Source organism: Panthera onca, chromosome D4 (assembly GCF_046562875.1).
Source record: "Panthera onca isolate mPanOnc1 chromosome D4, mPanOnc1 haplotype 2, whole genome shotgun sequence".
NCBI classification, from domain to species: domain Eukaryota; kingdom Metazoa; phylum Chordata; class Mammalia; order Carnivora; family Felidae; genus Panthera; species Panthera onca.
The window spans coordinates 87,267,766-87,286,185 of NC_138351.1; the positions used below are offsets into that span (position 1 = coordinate 87,267,766).

The 18,420-nt window shown below is 49.6% G+C and overlaps 3 protein-coding genes across 3 annotated transcripts in view; all 3 read left to right on the top strand.

Annotated features, from left to right (window-relative positions):
- LOC132662890 (neutrophil gelatinase-associated lipocalin-like) overlaps nucleotides 1–18,420 on the top strand; it is a 74,223-nt gene that overhangs the window by 20,118 nt on the left and 35,685 nt on the right. The gene's annotated exons all lie outside the window — the stretch shown is intronic.
- Nucleotides 660–4,607, top strand: LOC132662893 (neutrophil gelatinase-associated lipocalin-like). Its single transcript, XM_060608525.3, has 7 exons — nucleotides 660–841; nucleotides 1,365–1,501; nucleotides 2,925–3,004; nucleotides 3,148–3,267; nucleotides 3,473–3,574; nucleotides 4,269–4,299; nucleotides 4,415–4,607. The coding sequence occupies exons 1-6, from the start codon at nucleotides 704–706 to the stop codon at nucleotides 4,286–4,288; spliced, it is 597 nt and encodes a 198-aa protein (XP_060464508.3). The 5' UTR covers nucleotides 660–703; the 3' UTR covers nucleotides 4,289–4,299; nucleotides 4,415–4,607.
- On the top strand, nucleotides 12,992–16,936 carry LOC132662894 (neutrophil gelatinase-associated lipocalin-like). Its single transcript, XM_060608526.1, has 7 exons — nucleotides 12,992–13,164; nucleotides 13,705–13,841; nucleotides 15,241–15,320; nucleotides 15,464–15,583; nucleotides 15,805–15,903; nucleotides 16,594–16,624; nucleotides 16,747–16,936. The coding sequence occupies exons 1-6, from the start codon at nucleotides 13,027–13,029 to the stop codon at nucleotides 16,611–16,613; spliced, it is 594 nt and encodes a 197-aa protein (XP_060464509.1). The 5' UTR covers nucleotides 12,992–13,026; the 3' UTR covers nucleotides 16,614–16,624; nucleotides 16,747–16,936.

Here is an 18,420-nt window from a genome sequence, read left to right on the forward strand (position 1 = left end):
TGCTCCTTCATAAGGAACACTCCCCGGTAGGTCTTTGGTTGTGGGGTCAGGGAAAGGGTGTTTCACCTCGTGCCAAGGCCTAGGGTGGGTACCTGGGAAGGCCAGGATCTGGGCTCCATGAGCAACACAGGGTACACTCTGTCCTTCCCTACCAGGAATGTCCTCTTTCAGCTGAGTCCCCTTCCCTTCCTTTTGGAGACCCACAAAGCAGCATGGGCTCTGTTGGTGGGAGGCATTCTCTGTTTTCATTAGGTGCAATAAGGGGGCCCCACCGCACTTACCCCACCGTGTACTTGGGCCAGAGCAGAGAAGCTCCTGGAGGTCAGAGATGACAGCTGGTCCAGATCACAGAACGCTGACCACACACAGTGCTAACCAGGGGGAAGAGACTGTGGAGACAGTCACTGTCCCTGCCAGAGATGTGGAGATATGGGGAATGCATCCTCTAGCCTCATGGACTTTTCTGCCCCTCATCTTGCATAATCCTGACCTAGGGGAAGGGCAGAAAGCTTGCCATGATCTTCAGCATGAGATACTAGCAATTGCCTCACCCTTCCAGGATTTGGCAAAGGATATGTCGCTCCACCCTGGGGTGAGCCATTGGCCACAGAGACCATAAATAGCATCCCCCCAGAAGCCTCCTCACTCATCCCCTCTATCAGGGAATATCTGGAGTGGTGCCTGCTTCCTCAGCCCTGAAGTCATGGCCTTAGGTCTCCTGTGGCTGAGCCTTGCCCTGCTGGGGTTCCTGCAGACCCAGGCCCAGGACTCCACCCAAAACCTGATCCCAGCCCCACCTCTGGACAGGGTCCCTCTGCAGCCTGACTTCCAAAATGAGCTGGTAAGGGTCCTGGAGGGGCAGGTGCAGGGAGGCCCTGAGAAGAGTGTGAACAGAGGGGAGGAGAGACAGGATGGGTTCAGACTTTAGCTCAGTCTGCCCTCTGGTGCCCTGATGGAAGACATACCTGAAACCTCCAACAACACGCAACCTTGCTGACAAGAGGGTTAGCTGAGTAGACAGACTCCCCTAGTCTACACTTTCTTCCATAATCCCTGTAGTCCTTGCAAGGTGGGAACACCTTCAGGCCCCCTACATAATGAGGAAACTGAGGCTCAGGGAAGCTAGCTGGCCACTTGCCAAGGGTCACCCGGTCCCTGACACACTCAGGGCTCCCGCCTGGCCTGATGGTCTACAGCTCCACCAGGATCATCAGCCCAGCCTGTGTGGCCAGTCTGGGTCCCAGCAGCCCAGTTAGAGGGGCTTCTGGTTGAGGCCCAGGCTGCCTAGAGGTGCCTGCAGTGATGGAGCAGGAGGGTCCCCTGGGGCTGCTCCTTGCCCTGCCTATCACCAGCCCCCATTGTAGTTCCAGGGGAAATGGTACATCGTAGGATTGGCAGGGAATGCATTTAATAAAGAAGAACACAGCCAGTTGAAGATGTATGCTACCACCTACGAGCTGAACGAAGAGAACAGCTACAATGTCACCTCTATCCTGGCCTGGTGAGTGCCACCACCTCCTAAGGGAGCATGGGGGGCCTACAAGACTGCCCTGGGGGTCCAAGAAGCAAACTAATGTCTTAGCCAAGGGGTGACCAAAGCTGAAAGATGATCATTCATCCTACCACTGGGTACTGGATCCTTGTGCTTATTCCTTCTTTCATTCACTAGATCAACATTTCTTGGTCACTTTAGCACAGACACAGTAGAGTACTGAGGATGGACAGAGACTCTCTACCAAAGAGAGCAGAGTGTCCTAGAATGGGAGGAGGGTCACTGGATCTAGCGTGGAATCCCACCTAGGACATTCTTAAGGGCTTCTAGGGAGGTGGTCTATGAAATGGGCCTTGAGGAACCAACTTGCGTCAGTAGAAGGCCTGGGACCTTCATGGCAGGGCTGCTGGGCTGAGTCAGAGAGAGCCACTTCTTCAAGAAACAGCAAGCCATTTCATGGCTGCCCTGAGCAGGAGCTGATGAGCAGTGTGGGGGGGTGGGTGGTCACAGTGGCAGGGGCCTCAGGTACTGGTGAGTATGGCTCACCAGTGGGTATGGCTGCAGCAGGGAGAGGAATGATGGTGTGCAGCCCAGGAGGCTGATCAATCATAGGTGGAGATGACCAGAGTTTGGGGCAGATTAGGACCTAGAGAGGGGAGGCAAGGCTTACCCAGCTCCTCTGGGTTTCTGGATTTGGCACTTAGGTATGGGGATAGAGCATCTGTCATTGAAGGATCCGAAGAGGGGCAGGTGTTGGGATATTGGCTCTGGAGTGCCAGGGGACCAGATGTTGGCCCAACAGCTAAGGACGTCTTTGGCATCCAGCAGACTGGAGCCTTGGTGGTGATTCCCCCAAGAATGGTTATAGCGGGATCCTGAAAGATGAGAATAGAGGACATGGGCACTTGGGTACCTCAGTCGTCCATCTTTGTCTCAGGTCATGATCTCATGGTTTGTCAGTGTGAGCCCCGCGTCGGGTTCAGTGCTGACAACTCAGAGCCTGGAGCCTGCTTTGGATTCTGTGTCTCCTTCTTTCTCTGCTCCTCCCCACCTCTTGCTCTGTCTCTGTCTCTGTCTCTCTCTCTCTCAAAAATTAATGAAAATGTTAAAATTAAAAAAAAAAAAAAATATATATATATATATATATATATATATATATATATATATATATATATGGGACAAATGCCTTGGTGTGAGGAAAAGTATGGAGCAAAAGCTGCCAAGGGGAAACAGCCCAGAAGAAGGAAGGACAGTAGGTGCTGGGAGGGAGAGTATGGGCAGGTCAGAGTGGGCTCAGGGCAGAGTTGGCAGGGAGAGGCAGGGATGGGCTCAGTGGAGAAGAGCCAGGCCCATCTGAGGGGTGGGGAGTGAGGCTCCTGCTGTGGCACGGTGGGCTGTCACCCTCTTACCCACCCATCTCTTGCTTCCACAGGAACGAGACCTGTGACCACTGGCTCAGAATTTTCATCCCAAGTTCACAGCCAGGCGAATTCACCCTGGGCAACATTGAGCGTGAGTCCTGAGTGGAGTGGGTCTCCAGGGTCACTGACCTTCCTGTCCCTCCACACAGATGCCAACCTGTGGAGGTCGGGGTGGAAGCAATGGCTCCTTCTACCTGGCCAGGGCAGGCTAATTCCTTAGTGTCTGCCATGCAGGTTACATTGGAACTCAGAGCTACACTGTACGAGTGGTGGCCACAGACTACAACCAGGTTGCCACGGTGTTCTTCAAGACAGTTTACAAAAACCGGGAGTTCTTCAAGATCACCCTCTATGGTGGGTCTTACCCCCTGGGACCTGTTGTGTTGGGGGAGAAGAGGCCCACGACACCCAGCCCCCAAGGTTACCTACACTCCAAGCCCTGGGAGGTGGGAGAGGGGTCTGTGAAAAGAGAGGTGGGGAGGGGTCTGAGGCATCATTCATGGGTTCCACAATATTTATGGAGATTTTGCCAGCCACTCACCAGCCATCTTGGTCACAGGGAGGACCAAGGATTTGACCCATGAGCTGAAGGAAAACTTCATTAGCTTCGCCAAAGCCCTGGGCCTCACCGATGAGCACATCATCTTCCCTATCCACACTGGTAATCACCGGCTGGTGACAGGAGAAGGGTGTATGGGTACTGCCCAGGCCTGATGTTGCCTCACTAGGGAAGGGGAGAGAGAAGGGAGGCAGAGCCCTGCTGTGGTCACTGGAGCTCCAGGAGCCACTTTGGGTTCAAGAAGACCCTGTCACACCCAGGGTTCTTGTTCCCAAGTTTCCTCCTTCACAATAGCTCAGTCCTGCCCACATGAGAATTACACATTTGGGGCCGAGCTTCCCCAGTCTCCTTGCCTGGCCATTTCTCCCTGTTCCTCCTCCCTGCCTGGCCTGTTTGTCCTGGGCCACCTCCCCCTTTGCCCTGGGGCTGGCTCACCACTGACTTGGCAGGTGCCCTTGTCCTCAGGCAGCCTGGCCTGGGTAGGTGCCTCCCCAAGGCTGAGGGTGTGTCAGGACTCAGCAGGTAAACAGGCAGAAGGCTTGGTGCCCAAGCAGGAACTTGGCTGAGCCTCACCTGCCTCCTTTGGAGAATGGGTATCACCCAGGTCTGCTTGTCCTCAGGCCTCTCCTTCAGTCCCCTTCCCTATCATCTAGCCCTCTGCTGTACCATCCCTGAAGGGAAGCCCCAGAGCTTCTGTGACTGGATCCAGGACAGCCCAGGGGCAGTGCAGGGGCCCTGGAGGTCAAGGATCCCACACACACACCCCTGCCCATGCTGACCACTTTGTCCTCCACAGATCAGTGCATCGATGAGTGAGCAAAGGTGCGGTAAGTATGACTGGAGAGGGGGCTGATGGTAGCCAGGGTGCATCTGGGAGGGGGTCCCAAGTCTGCCTTTGTCCCACCTGCCCAGCACCTCTTTATTCCCCTGACTCCCTCTCAGGTGCCCTCTGATTCTCTCCACCCCATCCTCCTCACGTCGACCTCTGCCCAGGGCATTGTCCAGCTGTCCCCACCACTCTGGACACCAGTGAGAGATCCAGGGGACCATTCTCACTACACAGCCCACCAGCTCACTGCTTCCCAGACTGCCCTGTTAATGGAACCCCTCATTACTGTCTAAATAAACACATGTCCCCCAAACTCCAACCTGTGCTCCTTGATCTCTGGGCCCTCTGAGAGGGAAAAGAATCAAGGGAAAAGAATCACAATAGTGATCCTATTAGCATCACTCCCAGGTATTGTGGTCCCCAGCAAGGGATGGAGGCCACAGAAGCTGATTCTAGCTTTGACTGAACACTTCTAGCTCCCAAATCCAGGCCCAGACCCAGACCAGCAGGAGTCGTGACTTGCCCCTGCCTCCTAGCACACTGAAGGGGCACATCTCACACCCATGTTCAACCACCTGCAGCAGGTCCAATGTCAGAGGTCCAGCCAGAACCAGGCAGATGGAGAGGGTTGGGGGGTGGGTTGAGGTGCTGTCACCCCCCTGTCACCAGTGATAAAGTTTTGGAGTGATGGGGGGCTCCCAAGCTAAGGGCCAATAAATATTTATTGAAGATATCTTTGGTGCAAAAATGTGATTTTATTAAAGCATGAGGACAGGACCCATGGGTGGGAAAAGCTGCACTGGGTTGTGATGGGTAACTGATTATATTTAGCCTCAAATTGGAGGAGGTCAGGGATAGAGTAGGTCTCTAAGGTATTTTGGAAGCAAGGTTTCCAGGACCTTGAGGGGCTCACTGTTGCTAGGGAAACACCACTTATTACAGTTGAATAAAACCTCACTCATGAGACTCTTCAGATGCATATCAGGGGCCATAAGTTTGGAGTATGATTGCCAGCATACACCTTGGGGTAGTTGAGAGAAGGAAGTAGACTTACAGGATCTTGGAGGTTGGGATAATGTTGACTTTAGGTTCTCTTTGCCCCTAGCAAAGTGTCATCTTCAAAGCAGCTGAGATCCTAGAGGGAGGTCACTGCTGGTTTAAGGACTTGTCAATGGGCTGCAGGCAGTAAGGGGATTTAATTTTTCATTTGCCTTAGTTTCCTACATCAACATGGCAAGCAATTAAATGCCTTTCCTTTGTTCTTGGGTAGCCAGGAATGTGTGAGAAATATGTCACATATTCCACGGGGGGGGGGGGGGGGGTGTGTCAGCCTGTTTTGTTCACAGTTGCCTCAGATCCTCATCATATCCCCCCTGATCAACTTTGACCCTTAAATCTTTAAGTTTGTTGAAGGAAGAAGGTCTCATCTTCCATAGCTTCTTCCTGCTGAATAGGGGCATAGAGTTGTCCCTACCTATGGGTCATTATTGGTCCATAGGGGAACATAGGTCAGTCAAGGTGAGGCAGCTGAATCCAAGGTGGAAAACGTTGTATGAACTTGCTTGAGTAGAAAGGATCATCTCTTGGCTTGAAGTTATTGTAGTGATGGAGTCTTGGCACCAGGCAGAGAGACTTGGGAGAAAACAGCAAAACGTAAGTAGAATAACTAGAAAGATCAGCTCAAATGAAAAGTCTTTGGTAGATAACAAAAATCCTCCAGTTCAAGAGTTTACCCAATCACTGAAGGAAAGAGAGGAATTGTTTAATGTGCCAATTTGAGTATTCTTGTTGTTAGAAATTCAGAAATATTTCTGTAATAGTGTGGAATGTATACATAGCATTTTGTATTTATGAGAATATAACGTCCACCCTGTGTAGCACTTAAAACACCTATTGCCATTCTGTTTTGTAGAAGCGTTTTATGCATTTTAGTTATTTTAGTATTTAGTAAAATAATGGTATTTAGAGTCATTTAAGGCCTTAACCATGTAACACGTGGTGTATAGCCATCATATTGACTCTGTTTTGTTTAGTAACCAATCAGGTAATTAAAAAGAGGTAGTTTTATAGCAACAAGACAAATACTGGTTAGTGATTACAGCAGATTACAAACCCAGTCTCTCCCAGTACTGCCAGTGAGCTTTTTTTTTTTTTTAGATTTTAGGCTTGAAGCATCCTCAGATGCTTTTGGGAACAGGCAGCAGGAATCAGATTGGTCTTTATGGTTTTTAACTCAAATATCTGTGGTGATCCTTTTGAATGGCCTGTTGTAAGAAGGAACTGTTAGTAGAAATTGGGAAAGGAGGATGAAAAGGAAAGGTACAACTACCCTAGGAGAAGTCTGAAGTCTTCTACAGGTTCACAGGAATAAGAAGGCAGATTAGTTTACTCATTGAATTCCTGGGAAGGGGATACAGGTTTTATTTAGATATAGGAGCCCATGAAGTGTGCCCCTCTAATTTACTGCAGTGGGAGTACATAATATGATCCAGTAGAAGCCCTTCCATTTTTTAGTTAAATCCCGTTATAGTAGGCTTTCCATCCTTTAAATAAACCAGGTGTTTTGGGTTTATATGGTGTGGGTTTCTAATAACTGTCAGATCAGGTTTAGGTAGGATATGTTTTGCATGTTCATTTAGAGATTTAGGAATTGCAAACACATTTGAACAGTTCCAGCATTTACCCAAGCAATACCACCTAAGGTGTATCATTATTTAATACGACTTTCATTTAACATACCAAATAAAAAGGCCTCCTTGGTCAAAAAGACTTTTTTTACAATTTAAATCCGGGGAAGTTTGTCAAACCTTAGAAAGTTATAGTGAACATCTGAAATAGAATTCAGTTCATTACAAATCTTAAAGCTTTAAATTATGTATTTAACCAAGATGGCAATATGAGATTCCAAAGGCAATATATAGGGTTATATACTTGTTAGCGAAACTTATCTCCTTTAACAGTGAGAAGTTTTTACTGAATGATCAATGACCTGATAAAGACAAAACCTAAAGCTGTGGTTTTCCCAGGAGACAAAAGAGAAAAAAAACCTTTGTATACTATTTTTATTTATTTTTTTAACCAAGAGCCATACAATCCAAAGAAAACTTTGTGTTTTGAACAGAGAGAAAAGCAGAATTTCAACCTTATACTGGTGTACTTTTAAAAATCCATTCTGCAACATAGTCTGCCGTAATGACATATAAAATTCCTTTCCAGGGGCGCCTGGGTGTCTCAGTCAGTTGAGTGTCCCACTTCGGTTCAGGTCATGATCTCACAGTCTGTGAGTTCAAGCCCCGCCTCAGGCTCTGTGCTGACAGCCTGGAGCCTGGAGCCTGCTTTGGATTCTGTGTCTCCCTCTCTCTCTGCCCCTCCCCAGCTCATGCTCTGTCTCTTTCTCTGTCAAAAATAAATAAACATTTAAAAAATTTTTTAAAAATTCTTTTCCAAAGATTTCCCTTCATGAACCTTCTATGACTTTCCTTTGCATTCAAATTTTGTCCCAGGCCATTTTTCTCCAAACCAGTCTCATTTAGGACAAAATTACTTTCTTTTACCTGTAACAAAAATATATATTTCCATTCCTTCTCTCTTTTTTACACATTCATACTTTCTTACATATAGAGTTGCTTTCCTTATTTCCATCAGTCTTAATTATGCTTAGCAGAATTTTGACTCTTAGCAACCTTAGTGTCCAGCTGAGACTAAGTAGCAACCATTTGTAAACCGTTACACCAGAATCCTTTAGATGGCAAATCCATGAATCAATTAAGCTTAAACCATGTTTTCCAATAGACCCAAATGTTCTTTGGGTTTCTCTGCAATAAGAAGTCAAAAGCAGAAACCTATATTCAGTAATCAATGCTTTAACACTCCATTCATTCTATTTGGAAAAGACCTAGATATCCAGTGAATTCAATCCCATTTATCCAAGTGTCAGATTACCAAAGACTATGAAAGCTATCTTAACAATTATCCGTGAAAACTTTGAGATACATAAAATTACCCTTTATTTTAAGTCATCTTTTTGCTAACAAATTGCAACAGAGACAACATGAGTTTGACCTTTAGGAAACCTTGGTAGAAAAAAATTTTCATATTTAATGCTGATAACTCTAAATACATGTCTATCTTAGTTAATCAACAAACTTAAATAAGCTTTAACACTGAATACGTTCCACCTGCGTTCACTTTGAGGACAATCAGTTTGTTCCCTATTGTCACATTTTACCTGGGACACCAATGGGGGAATCTAAAGTGGGTGATCCAAGAGGGTGCTCATCGCTCCTTGACATCGTGGGTGGGAGGATGGTATAGAAGCCAGTTTATGTAGGTCACACAGAGGGTGATGCAGAAACAGGAGGAGGGAGAAGGGAAGGCAGAAGAGGCGAAATGCCAGAGGCAGAGAGAGAGGATTTCTGGTTCTAAACTTTGTCAGCTGGGAAAGAGGAGACACCATGTTTGTTTGTTTGTTTGATTTCCACCAAAGTGGAAATAGGGAGTCTGTGTCAGGCTAGAGAAGACAAGGGATTTCCTTGAAACAAAGGGCGTTTGGGCAGCTGCTTGGGAATAGTCTTTAAAATCCACGTCTCAAGGTAGACTACCCACTGTTGGCTCCAATTATAGCCGATAACTCAGGAGAATGAGGGAGAGACTCCCACATCTATTAGGAAGAGGAACAGAGAGAAAGAGTCAGCATCTCCTCTGTCAGGGAGGGTCTTTGCTTCCACTAGCACCTGAGTTCCATCAGGAGGACGCCTGTTAGGACATCCACTATGCCCGGAGGGAGTTTACTAGCCAAACACATTTGGGCAAGTGCATTCTGCAAGAGGCTTTTGGTCCAGGTCCTGACTTAGATCTGTGAAGGCCTGGACCTAGGGTACCCCTGTGCATTGATTCTGTTTCCTGCAGAAGAGCTCTAGCTGCTAGATCCTACTAAGGCCATACACAGTTACATGACATCAGCCCTTTCCTAAATTTTGCAATCCAATTTGTTTCCAGTGGGTTAAAAAGGCATCCCAAGGAGGAGTCCTTGGGGACTGAGAAGCTCCCATCCTCTTCCTAGAGAGAGAAAAGTAGAGAAGGCCCATTACCATGAAAATCCTGCCCAATCACCAGGTGGCAGCACCCGTGCAGGATACATCAGAGGTTTCTGAGGGGTCAAAGTGACCGGAGGCGTACCTCGAAGCAAATCTCGATGATCACCAACCAGCCTTTAAGGACTTCTGTAGGAGGGATGGTGGTGTCCCCCCCACTTTCCCTTTTCATCCTAGCCTACAAATCGGTGCCAGCAGATGGACCTACTCTGCCTTGCTGAGAAGCTGAAGACAACATCATTTTTAAATCATGGAAAACACTGGAAAAGTTTTACAAGCTGGAATTGCCCAATTTTGTAATTTAAGTCCTAGTTAATAGACGACATTGACAAAAAACTGTGAAGACTGAAACCCATCATGATCTACTCTACATGCCAACACATACAGTCTTTACAGCCAGCTTCCTGGGAAATGGTCCCCAGTTCATCAGGGTACTGGTTTTGCAGGCTTCTAGGGGAGGTCCCACAGCCAGAACTGGTGAGACCAGGGATGTGGATGGGATCATGCTAGACCAATGAGGAGGAAACCTCACACAGGAGTCTTAAGATTGGCAGCCATGTTAGTCACTTAGGTGGCTGTCCTGTGCCCAGGACAACTATGTATAAGGACAGAAATAAAGAGAGGGCACAAGTTTCTGGATCTTTTTACCATTCCGGCCTGGGGATTCACTTCCAGCCAACAGACAGGCTCTCTCCTCCCCATAGAGTAGCCACGGGCTACAGGAGTACAGCCTGAGCAATAGACAGGAAAGTGTTCTAATAAGACCAGACTCCTTGAAAAGCCCCTGAAATAAGAGTAAAGGAAGCAAAGAGAAAGTGCTCACCAAGTTTGCACTGAAGCTCTGAGTCCAGATGAAAAGACCCACACCCCACATTGGAGGCCAAATGGTGAGGTTATTGAGTGGGGTGGGGAGGGTTCCAGAGCTGACAGCCAAGAAAGAATTCTTGAAGATGTCTTGGTGCAAAAAAAAAAAAAAAAAAAAAAAAAAAAAAAAAAAAAAGATTTTATTAAAACATGAAGACAGGACCCATGGGCAGAAAAAGCTGCATTGAAGTTGGGAAGAGTGACTGTTTATATACTAGGAAGTTAGGGGAAGTAAAGTCAAAAGGGAAGGAGGCCTCCAGAAGGAGTCTGACATGCTAAAGAGGACTCCTAATCTCCCCTAGGATCTGCTACTGTCAAGCTTAGGTTGACAAGCTTACCTCTATTAAGGCATTTATATTTAGGAATGGTAGGGGGTTCTGGGAAAATGTACCCTGTATGTGCCTCAATTATTTGTCACTGGGCTGCAGGGTATCAGGAAATTTAATCTTACCTGCCATTTCCTTCTTGCCTTTCTTCCCCACATCACCATGGTGGGGAGGGTGTTAATAGGGGCTCCAGGAACCTGAGTCTATAGGCTTCTGGACACTAGACTATTGATAAGATTGTCTTTTTCTTCTAATTTACTAAGATATTTGTAAACTGATGGAGACTCATGTCCTGGATGACTGGGATCTCTATCAGTTAACCATGTGTTTTCTTTCTTTTCCTTTGTTCTTGGGCAGCCAGAGGAATGTCACACATATCCCACCTGAGAGTGGGAGGTGGGGGGCTCTAGCTTGTATATTATGCTCCCTATTCACCCAGAATTCCTTCTCTCTGGACCAACCACCCAAAGCCCAGGCTAGGGGAGCTGGTTCCCCTGCAGCAGGTAGACATGCTAATGAGGTCTCTGGGAGTCTCATTTGAGGCCAGTCAGCCCTCAGGTCAGCCTCAGGTCAGGCATTCCATCAGCTCTGGCCCTGGTGGTGACATCTAGGAGACACTGCCTGGGGGCTGGGGCCCATCACTGCCTCCCATGGACATCCAAGCTCCCATGAGGAAACTGCTTCCCTCCCAGACAAAGCTGGGATCAGCCATGGCAGGAACATTTCTGGGGGTCCAGTCCTATCCCTGGGCTCCACAGTTCAAGACTATGGCCAGAGATGGCAGATGAAATCAGTGATCTCTCAAGGATGAGGCTGAGTCCTTGCACTCACTGTGACCCAAGGTTCCCAGTGTCCAGAGTAGCAGGGTAGAGAGCCCCCCTTGGGGCGCCAGCCCCCCCACCCCACTTCACACAGTGCAGATGCATGTCCCCATTGTCCCCCACCAGGAAGGAACTAAAGGCCAAGTCCCTTAGGGGCCAGCTGAGGTCTGGGTTCACCCTGCCAATGGGGCATGGAGGAGGGGAGGGGCTGATTCTTGATGGCAATGAGGGTGCTTTTGAATGGTGGGTGTTCAGAGATGACAGCCATGAAAGGATTCTTGGAACATCTTTTGTTCAAAAAAGGTGATTCTATTAAAGCACAGGGACAATAGTCTTGGGCATAAAGAGCTATACTGGGGCTTTGAAGAGTGACTGGTTATAACCCATGGGGTTGGGGGACATAAAGTCAAGAGGAAGTTTCTAAAGGGATTTTCATATGCTCAAGTAGACTTCCACATTACTGGAGGCCTAGATGTTGTCAAGCTAATGTTGTTTTACCCTCTAGCAAAGCATTAACATTCAGACAGTAAGGAATTCCTGGAGAAATGTTATACTCTGTATGTGCCTCAAGTTTGTCAATGGACTGTAGGTTTTAATGAAATTCAATTCCATCTGCCATTTCCTTCTTGCCTTTGTTCCCCATATCACTATGGGAGGGAGGGTGATGTTGGGGCTCCAGGAAACTGAGTATAGGTTTCTGGCGATTAGGCTATTGATAAGATTCCCTTTTTCTCCTAACTTACTAGGACATAGGTAGACTGATGGAGAGTCACGACCTGCAGGACTGTAATCTCTCTCAGCTAACCATTTGTTTTCTTTCTTTTCCTTTGTTCTTGGGCAGCCAGGAGCGCCTGAGGATTGTCACACAGATCCCAACTAGGGGGAGGGGGATGCTAGCATGTGTTTTCCCCTCAGCTTACCTTATGTTCCCTCATCAGGAACACTCCCAGGTGAGCTGTTGGGAGGTGCAGGGAGCAGAAGCATGTCTCACACTGTGCCAGGGCCTGGGGTGGGTCCCTGGGAGGGCCAGGATCTGGGCTCCATGAGCAGCACAGGGTACACTCTGTCCTTCATGCCAGGAATGTCCTTCTCAGCTGCCTCCACTTCTGTTCCCTTTGGAGAACCAGAAAGCAACATTGGCTCCTTTGGTGTGAAGAATTCTCTGTTTTCACCAGGTGCAGGAAGGGGGTCCCACCACCCTTACCCCACCCCGCTCTTAAGCTCCAGTTGAGAGGCTCCTGGCAGTCAGACAGCTGGTCCATATCGAAGACCCCTGACCACTCACAGTGCTAACCAGAGGGAAGAGAGTGTGGAAGGAGTCACTGTCCCCTCCAGAGATGTGGAGATATGGGGAATGCACCCTCCCACCTCCTGGACCTTTCTGCCCCTCATCTTGCATAATTCTGACCTGAGGGAAAGGACAGAGAGCTTGCCATGATCCTCAGCACGAGTTGCTGGCAATTGCCTCACCCTTCCAGGATTTGGCAAAGGATAAGTTGCTCCACCCTGGGGTGACCTATTGGCCACAAAGACCATAAATAGCATCCCCCCAGAAGCCTCCTCACTCATTCCTTCTTTCAGGGAAACTGAAAGTGGTGCCTGCCTCCTTGGCCCTGAAGTCATGGCCTTAGGTCTCCTGTGGTTGGGCCTTGTCCTGCTGGGAGCCCTGCAGACCAAGGCCCAGGACTCCACCCCAAACCTGATCCCAGCCCCTCCTCTGCTCTGGGTCCCTGTGGAGCCTGTCTTCCAGGAACAGCTGGTAAGTGACCTGAAGGGGCAGCTGCAGGGAGACCCCCGAGAACAGTGTCAACAGAGGGGAGGAGAGGCAGGATGGGCTCAGGCTTTAGCTCAGTCTGCTCTCTCGGGTGCCCTGATGGAAGGCACACCCCATGCCCCCATCCACTTCCACATCCACCCCCATCCCCCCAACCTTGCTGACAAGTGGGTCAGCTGAGCAGACTCCCCTTGTCCATACTCTCTTCCAAAATCTCCACAGTCAATGCCAGGTGGGAAGATCTTCAGGCCCTCTACATGAGGAAGAAACAGGCTCAGGGATGCCAGTGGCCACTTGCCAAGTGTCACCTTGTCCCTGACACACTCAGGGCTCCTGCCTGGCCTGATGGTCTCCAGCTCCTGCCAGGCTCATCAGCCCAGCCTGTGTGGCCAGTCTGGGTCCCTGCAGTCCCATTAGAGGTACTTATGTTACAGGCCCAGGCCGCCTAGAGGTGCCTGCAGGGATGGAGCAGGAGGGCCCCCTGTGGCTGCCTCTGGCTCTGCCTATCATCAGCCCTCACTGTAGTTCCAGGGGAAATGGTACGTCTTAGGATTGGCAGGGAACGAATTTAATAAAGAAAAAGACAGCCAGTTGAAGATGTATACCGACACCTTCGAGCTGAATGAAGACAACAGCTACAATGTCACCTCTGCCCTGGCCTGGTGAGAGCAACCACTGCCTAGAGGAGCATGGGGTGCTGAGAGGACTGCCGTGGAGGTACAATAGGCAGACTGATGTCATAGCGAAGGGGTGACCAAAGCTGAAAGATGATCATTCATCCTACCACTGGGTACTGGATCCCTGTATTTATTCCTTCTTTCATTCACTGGATCAACATTTCTTGGTCACTTTAGCACAGACAGAAGACAGTCCTGGGAATGGACACAGACTGTCATCAGGAAACAAGACAGAGAATAGGTGTCCTAGAATGGGAGGAGGGTCACTGGATCCAGCCTAGAATCCCACCTAGGGCTTTGTCAAGAGCTTCCAGGGAGATGGTCTGTGGGATGGGCCTTAGGAACCAACCTGCATCAGAAGGAGGTCTGGGACCTTCGTGGCAGGCTGCTGGACTGAGTCAGAGAGAGCCACTTCTTCAAGAAACAGCAAGCCATTGCATGGTTGCCCTGAGCAGGAGCTGATGAGCAGTCTGGAGGGTGGGGGGGGGGGTGGCCACCCTGGCAGGAGCCTCAGGTACTGGTGAAGAGCAGGTGTGGCTGTAGCAGGGAGAAGAATGATGGTGTGCAGCCCAGGAGGCTGATCAGTCATAAGTGGGAGAGGACCAGAGCAGGGGCGGATTAGGACCTAGAGAGGGGAAGCAAGGCTTACCCAGCTCCTCTGGGTTTCTGGCTCTGGCACTTGGGATGGGACTAGAGCATCCGTCATAGAAGGATCAGAAGAAAGACAGATGCTGGGAGATTGGCTCTGGGGTGCCAGGGGACCAGATGGGATGCAGGTGAGAGGTCAGGTTTGGTCCAACAGCTAAGGGAGTCTTTGGCATCCAGCAGACTGGAGCCTTGGTGGTGATTTCCCCAGGAGAGGTTATAGCAGGAAGCCACAACATAAGATAGATGACAGGGTGCCTGGGTGGTCAGTTGGTTAAGCATCTGAGATTGACTCAGGTCATCATTTCATACTTTGTGGGTTCAAGCCCTGGGTTGGGCTCTGTGCTGACAGCTCGGAGCCTGGAGACTGCTTTGGATTCTGTGTCCTCCTCTCTGCTATCACCCACACCCCAGTTCATGCTCTGTCTCTCTATTTCTCAAAAATTAATGAACATCTAAAAAAAGTTTTTTTTAAAAAAAGAATAAGTGACAAATGCCTCATGTGGGAGAGAGAATATAGAGGAAAACCACCAAAGGGAATCAGCCCAGAAGAAGGAAGGACAGTAGGTGCAGAGAGAGAGTCTGAGTAGGTCAGGTGTCTCAGGGCAGAGTTGGCAGGGACAGGCAGGGATGGGCTTAGCGGGGAAGAGCCAGACCCATCTGAGGGGTGGGATGCAGGTCTCCTGCTGTGGCATGGTAGGCTGTCACCCTCTTATCCACCCTTCTCTTGCTTCCACAGGGACCAGCACTGTGACCACTGGACCAAAATTTTCACCGCAAATTTGCATCTAGACCAATACACCCTGGGCAACATTGAGCGTGAGTCCTCAGTGGGGTGGGTCTCCGGGGGCAAAGACCTCCCTGCCGCTCCACACAGATGCCATTCTGTGGAGTCCAGGTAGGAATCAATAGCTCCCTCTGCCTGGCCAGGGCACGCTGATCCCTCACCATCCACCATGCAGGTTACACTGGAATCCAGAGCTACACTGCACAAGTGGTGACCACAGACTACAACCAGTTTGCCATTCTGTACTTCAAGAAAGTTCACGACAACCAGGAGAACATCAAGGTCGTCCTCTATGGTGGGTCTTACACCTGGTGCGACCCGGTTCTTGTTCATGCTGGGGGAGAAGAGGCCCATCGCATCCAGCCCTCAGGTCTCCTTCACTCTGAGCCCCAGGGAGGCGGGAGAGAGGTCTTTCCACAGAACCCCTCATGAGGAAGGGGTCTGAGTCTTTGTTCACGTGTTCGACAATCATTATGGAGCTTTCACCAGCCACTAACCAGCCATTCTTGGCCACAGGGAGGACCAAGGAGCTGCCTCCTGTGAAAGCAATCTTCATTATCTTTGCCAAATTCCTGGGCCTCACCGATGAGCACATCATCTTCCCTATCCCCAATGGTAATCACCAGCTGGGCAGAGGAGAAAGGCACATGGGGACTGTCCAGGATGTTGCCTCACTAGGGAAGGGGGGAGAGGAGGGATGAAGGCCCCTGCTGTGGTCACTGGAGCCCCAGGAGCCACTTCAGGTTCAGGAAGACCCTGCCACACCCAGGGTCCTGGTTCCCATGTGTTCTCCCTCACACTAGCTCAGACCTGCCCACATGAGTATTGCACACGTGGGACAAGTTTCCTCAGTCTCCTTGCCTGGCCACCTCCCCCTCCACCCAGTCCTGTTTGTCCTGGGCCAACTCCCCCTTTGCCTTGAGGCTGGTTCACCACTGACTTGGCAGGCACCCTTGTCCTCAGGCATCCTGGTCTGGGCAGGTGCCTCCCCAAGGCTGAGGGTGTGTCAAGACTCAGCAGGTAAACAGGCAGAAGGCTTGGTGCCCAAGCAGCAGTGTGGCTGGGCCTCACCTGCCTCCTTTGGAGAATGGGTGTCACCCAGGTCTGCTTGTCCTCAGGCCTCTCCTCCAGTCTCCTGACCCATCATCCAGTCCTCTGCTGTACTGTCTATGAAGGGAACCCCTAGAGCTTCTGTGGCTAGACTAGGCTGAGGCCCAGGGTAGCCCAGGGGCAATGCCAGGGCCCTGGAAGTCAGTGATCCCACACACACACCCCTATCCATGCTGACCACTTTGTCCCCCACAGATCAGTGCATCGATGAGTGAGCAAAGGTGCGGTAAGTATGGCTGGAGAGGGGGCTGATGGAAGCCAGGGTGCAGCTGGGAGGGGGTCCCAGATCTGCCTTTGTCCCACCTGCCCAGCACTGCTGCCCTCTCTATTCCCTTGACTCCCTCTCAGGTGCTCTCTGGCTCTCTCCACCCCATCCTCTCATGCCGACCTCTGCCCAGGGTACTGCCCAAGTGTTCCTACCAGCCTGGACAGCCCTGAGAGAGCCAGGAGACCCTTCTCACAGCACAGCCCACCAGCTGCTCCCCAGGCTGCCCAGCTGACAGAACTCCTCCTTGGTTGCTAAATAAACACATGTCCCCCAGTCCCCATTCTGTTCTCCTTGACCTCTGGGCCTTCTGAGAGAAAAAAGAGCAAAGGACAGGCTTCTATTAGCATCACTGCCAGGAGCTGTGATCCTCAGAAAGGGATTGAGGCCACAGAAGCAGTGTCCAGGTCTGACTGAATACTTCCAGCTCCCAAATCCAAGACCAGCCCCAGACCGGCGGCAGCCCTCAGTTCCCCTTGCCTCCTAGCACACTGCTGGGGCACAACTCACACCCATGTTCAGCCACCAGCTGAATGGTCCAATGGCAGAGGCCCAGCCAGGGCCAGGCAGCTGGAAAGGGTTGGGGGGGCTGAGTTGCTGGCACCCCCACTTCACCAGAATTGAAGTTTTTGGGGTGATTGGGGGTCTGGAGCCAAGGGCCAAGAAAGAATTCTTGAAGACATCTTTGGTGCAAAAATGTGATTTTATTAAAGTACGGGGACAGGATCCATGGGCAGAAAGAGCTGCCCTGGGGATGTGAAGAGTGACTGCTTATATACTCAAGTTGGAGGCAGTAAAGTCAAGGTAGTTTCCTAAGAGATTTTCATATGCTAAAGAAGATTTACAGAATACTGGAGGCCTAGCTATTGTCAAGCTAAGGTATTTTTCCCTCTAGCAAACATCAACATTAAGACAGTAGGGAGTTCCTTGAGAAATGTTCTTCTCTGCCAGCCTCTAGTATCTGTCAACGGGCTGCAGGGTATCAGGAAATTAACATTACCTGCCATTTCTTCTTGTCTTTCTTCCCCATATTACTATGAGGGGTGATGTGGGGGCTCCAGGAAACTGAGTCTATAGGTTTCTGGAGATTAGGCTATTGAAAAGATTGCCTTTTTCTTCTAATTTACTAAGATATTTGTAAACTGATGGAGACTTATATCCTCCCATGACTGGGATCTCTATCAGTTAACCATTTGTTTTCTTTCCTTTCCTTTGTTTCTGGGCACCCAGGAGTGTCTGAGGAATGTCACACATCTCACCTGGGGTGGGGGGAGGGGTAATGCTAGTTTGTACTTTGCCCACAGCTTGCCTTATTCTCCCTCATCATATCACCCCTTGTTGCATCCACACGACTCCTGAATCAGAATGCTATGGGCACCAGTGACAGTCACAACAAAGTTTATTGCAATGAGAGGCAAGGCCAACCGATCAGGACTGACACTCTTGACAAGAGTGCGGTCTTGAACAGCCAGGGTACAGAGTTTTTATAGCCAACCACATCATCTTATCATCACCTGGGAGCAGAACAAAGGAATAGTTCCCAGATGGGGGTGGAAATAGTTCAGACATGCCCTTGCCCCAATCCAATCAAACACTAATCCAGTTGATTTTCTTTGAACTTTTGTTCCCTTGATTGATAGGATAAGGCTGTTATCTCTTAACCTATAGTGTTAAAACAAAATTATTTCTTAAGTCTACAGGTTAGCCCTACACTACAATTTAACCCTTACACCCTAAACAATTCTGACCCTTACATC

Bases quoted from the DNA above. Each gene is read 5' to 3' on its own strand.
- LOC132662893 (XM_060608525.3), top strand. From the start codon at position 704: ATGGCCTTAGGTCTCCTGTGGCTGAGCCTTGCCCTGCTGGGGTTCCTG. The intron at 3,268-3,472 runs GTGGGTCTTACC...TCTTGGTCACAG, and splicing joins CTTCAAGATCACCCTCTATG to GGAGGACCAAGGATTTGACC. The intron at 3,575-4,268 runs GTAATCACCGGC...TGTCCTCCACAG, and splicing joins CATCTTCCCTATCCACACTG to ATCAGTGCATCGATGAGTGA.
- LOC132662894 (XM_060608526.1), top strand. From the start codon at position 13,027: ATGGCCTTAGGTCTCCTGTGGTTGGGCCTTGTCCTGCTGGGAGCCCTG. The intron at 13,842-15,240 runs GTGAGAGCAACC...TTGCTTCCACAG, and splicing joins GTCACCTCTGCCCTGGCCTG to GGACCAGCACTGTGACCACT. The intron at 15,904-16,593 runs GTAATCACCAGC...TGTCCCCCACAG, and splicing joins CATCTTCCCTATCCCCAATG to ATCAGTGCATCGATGAGTGA.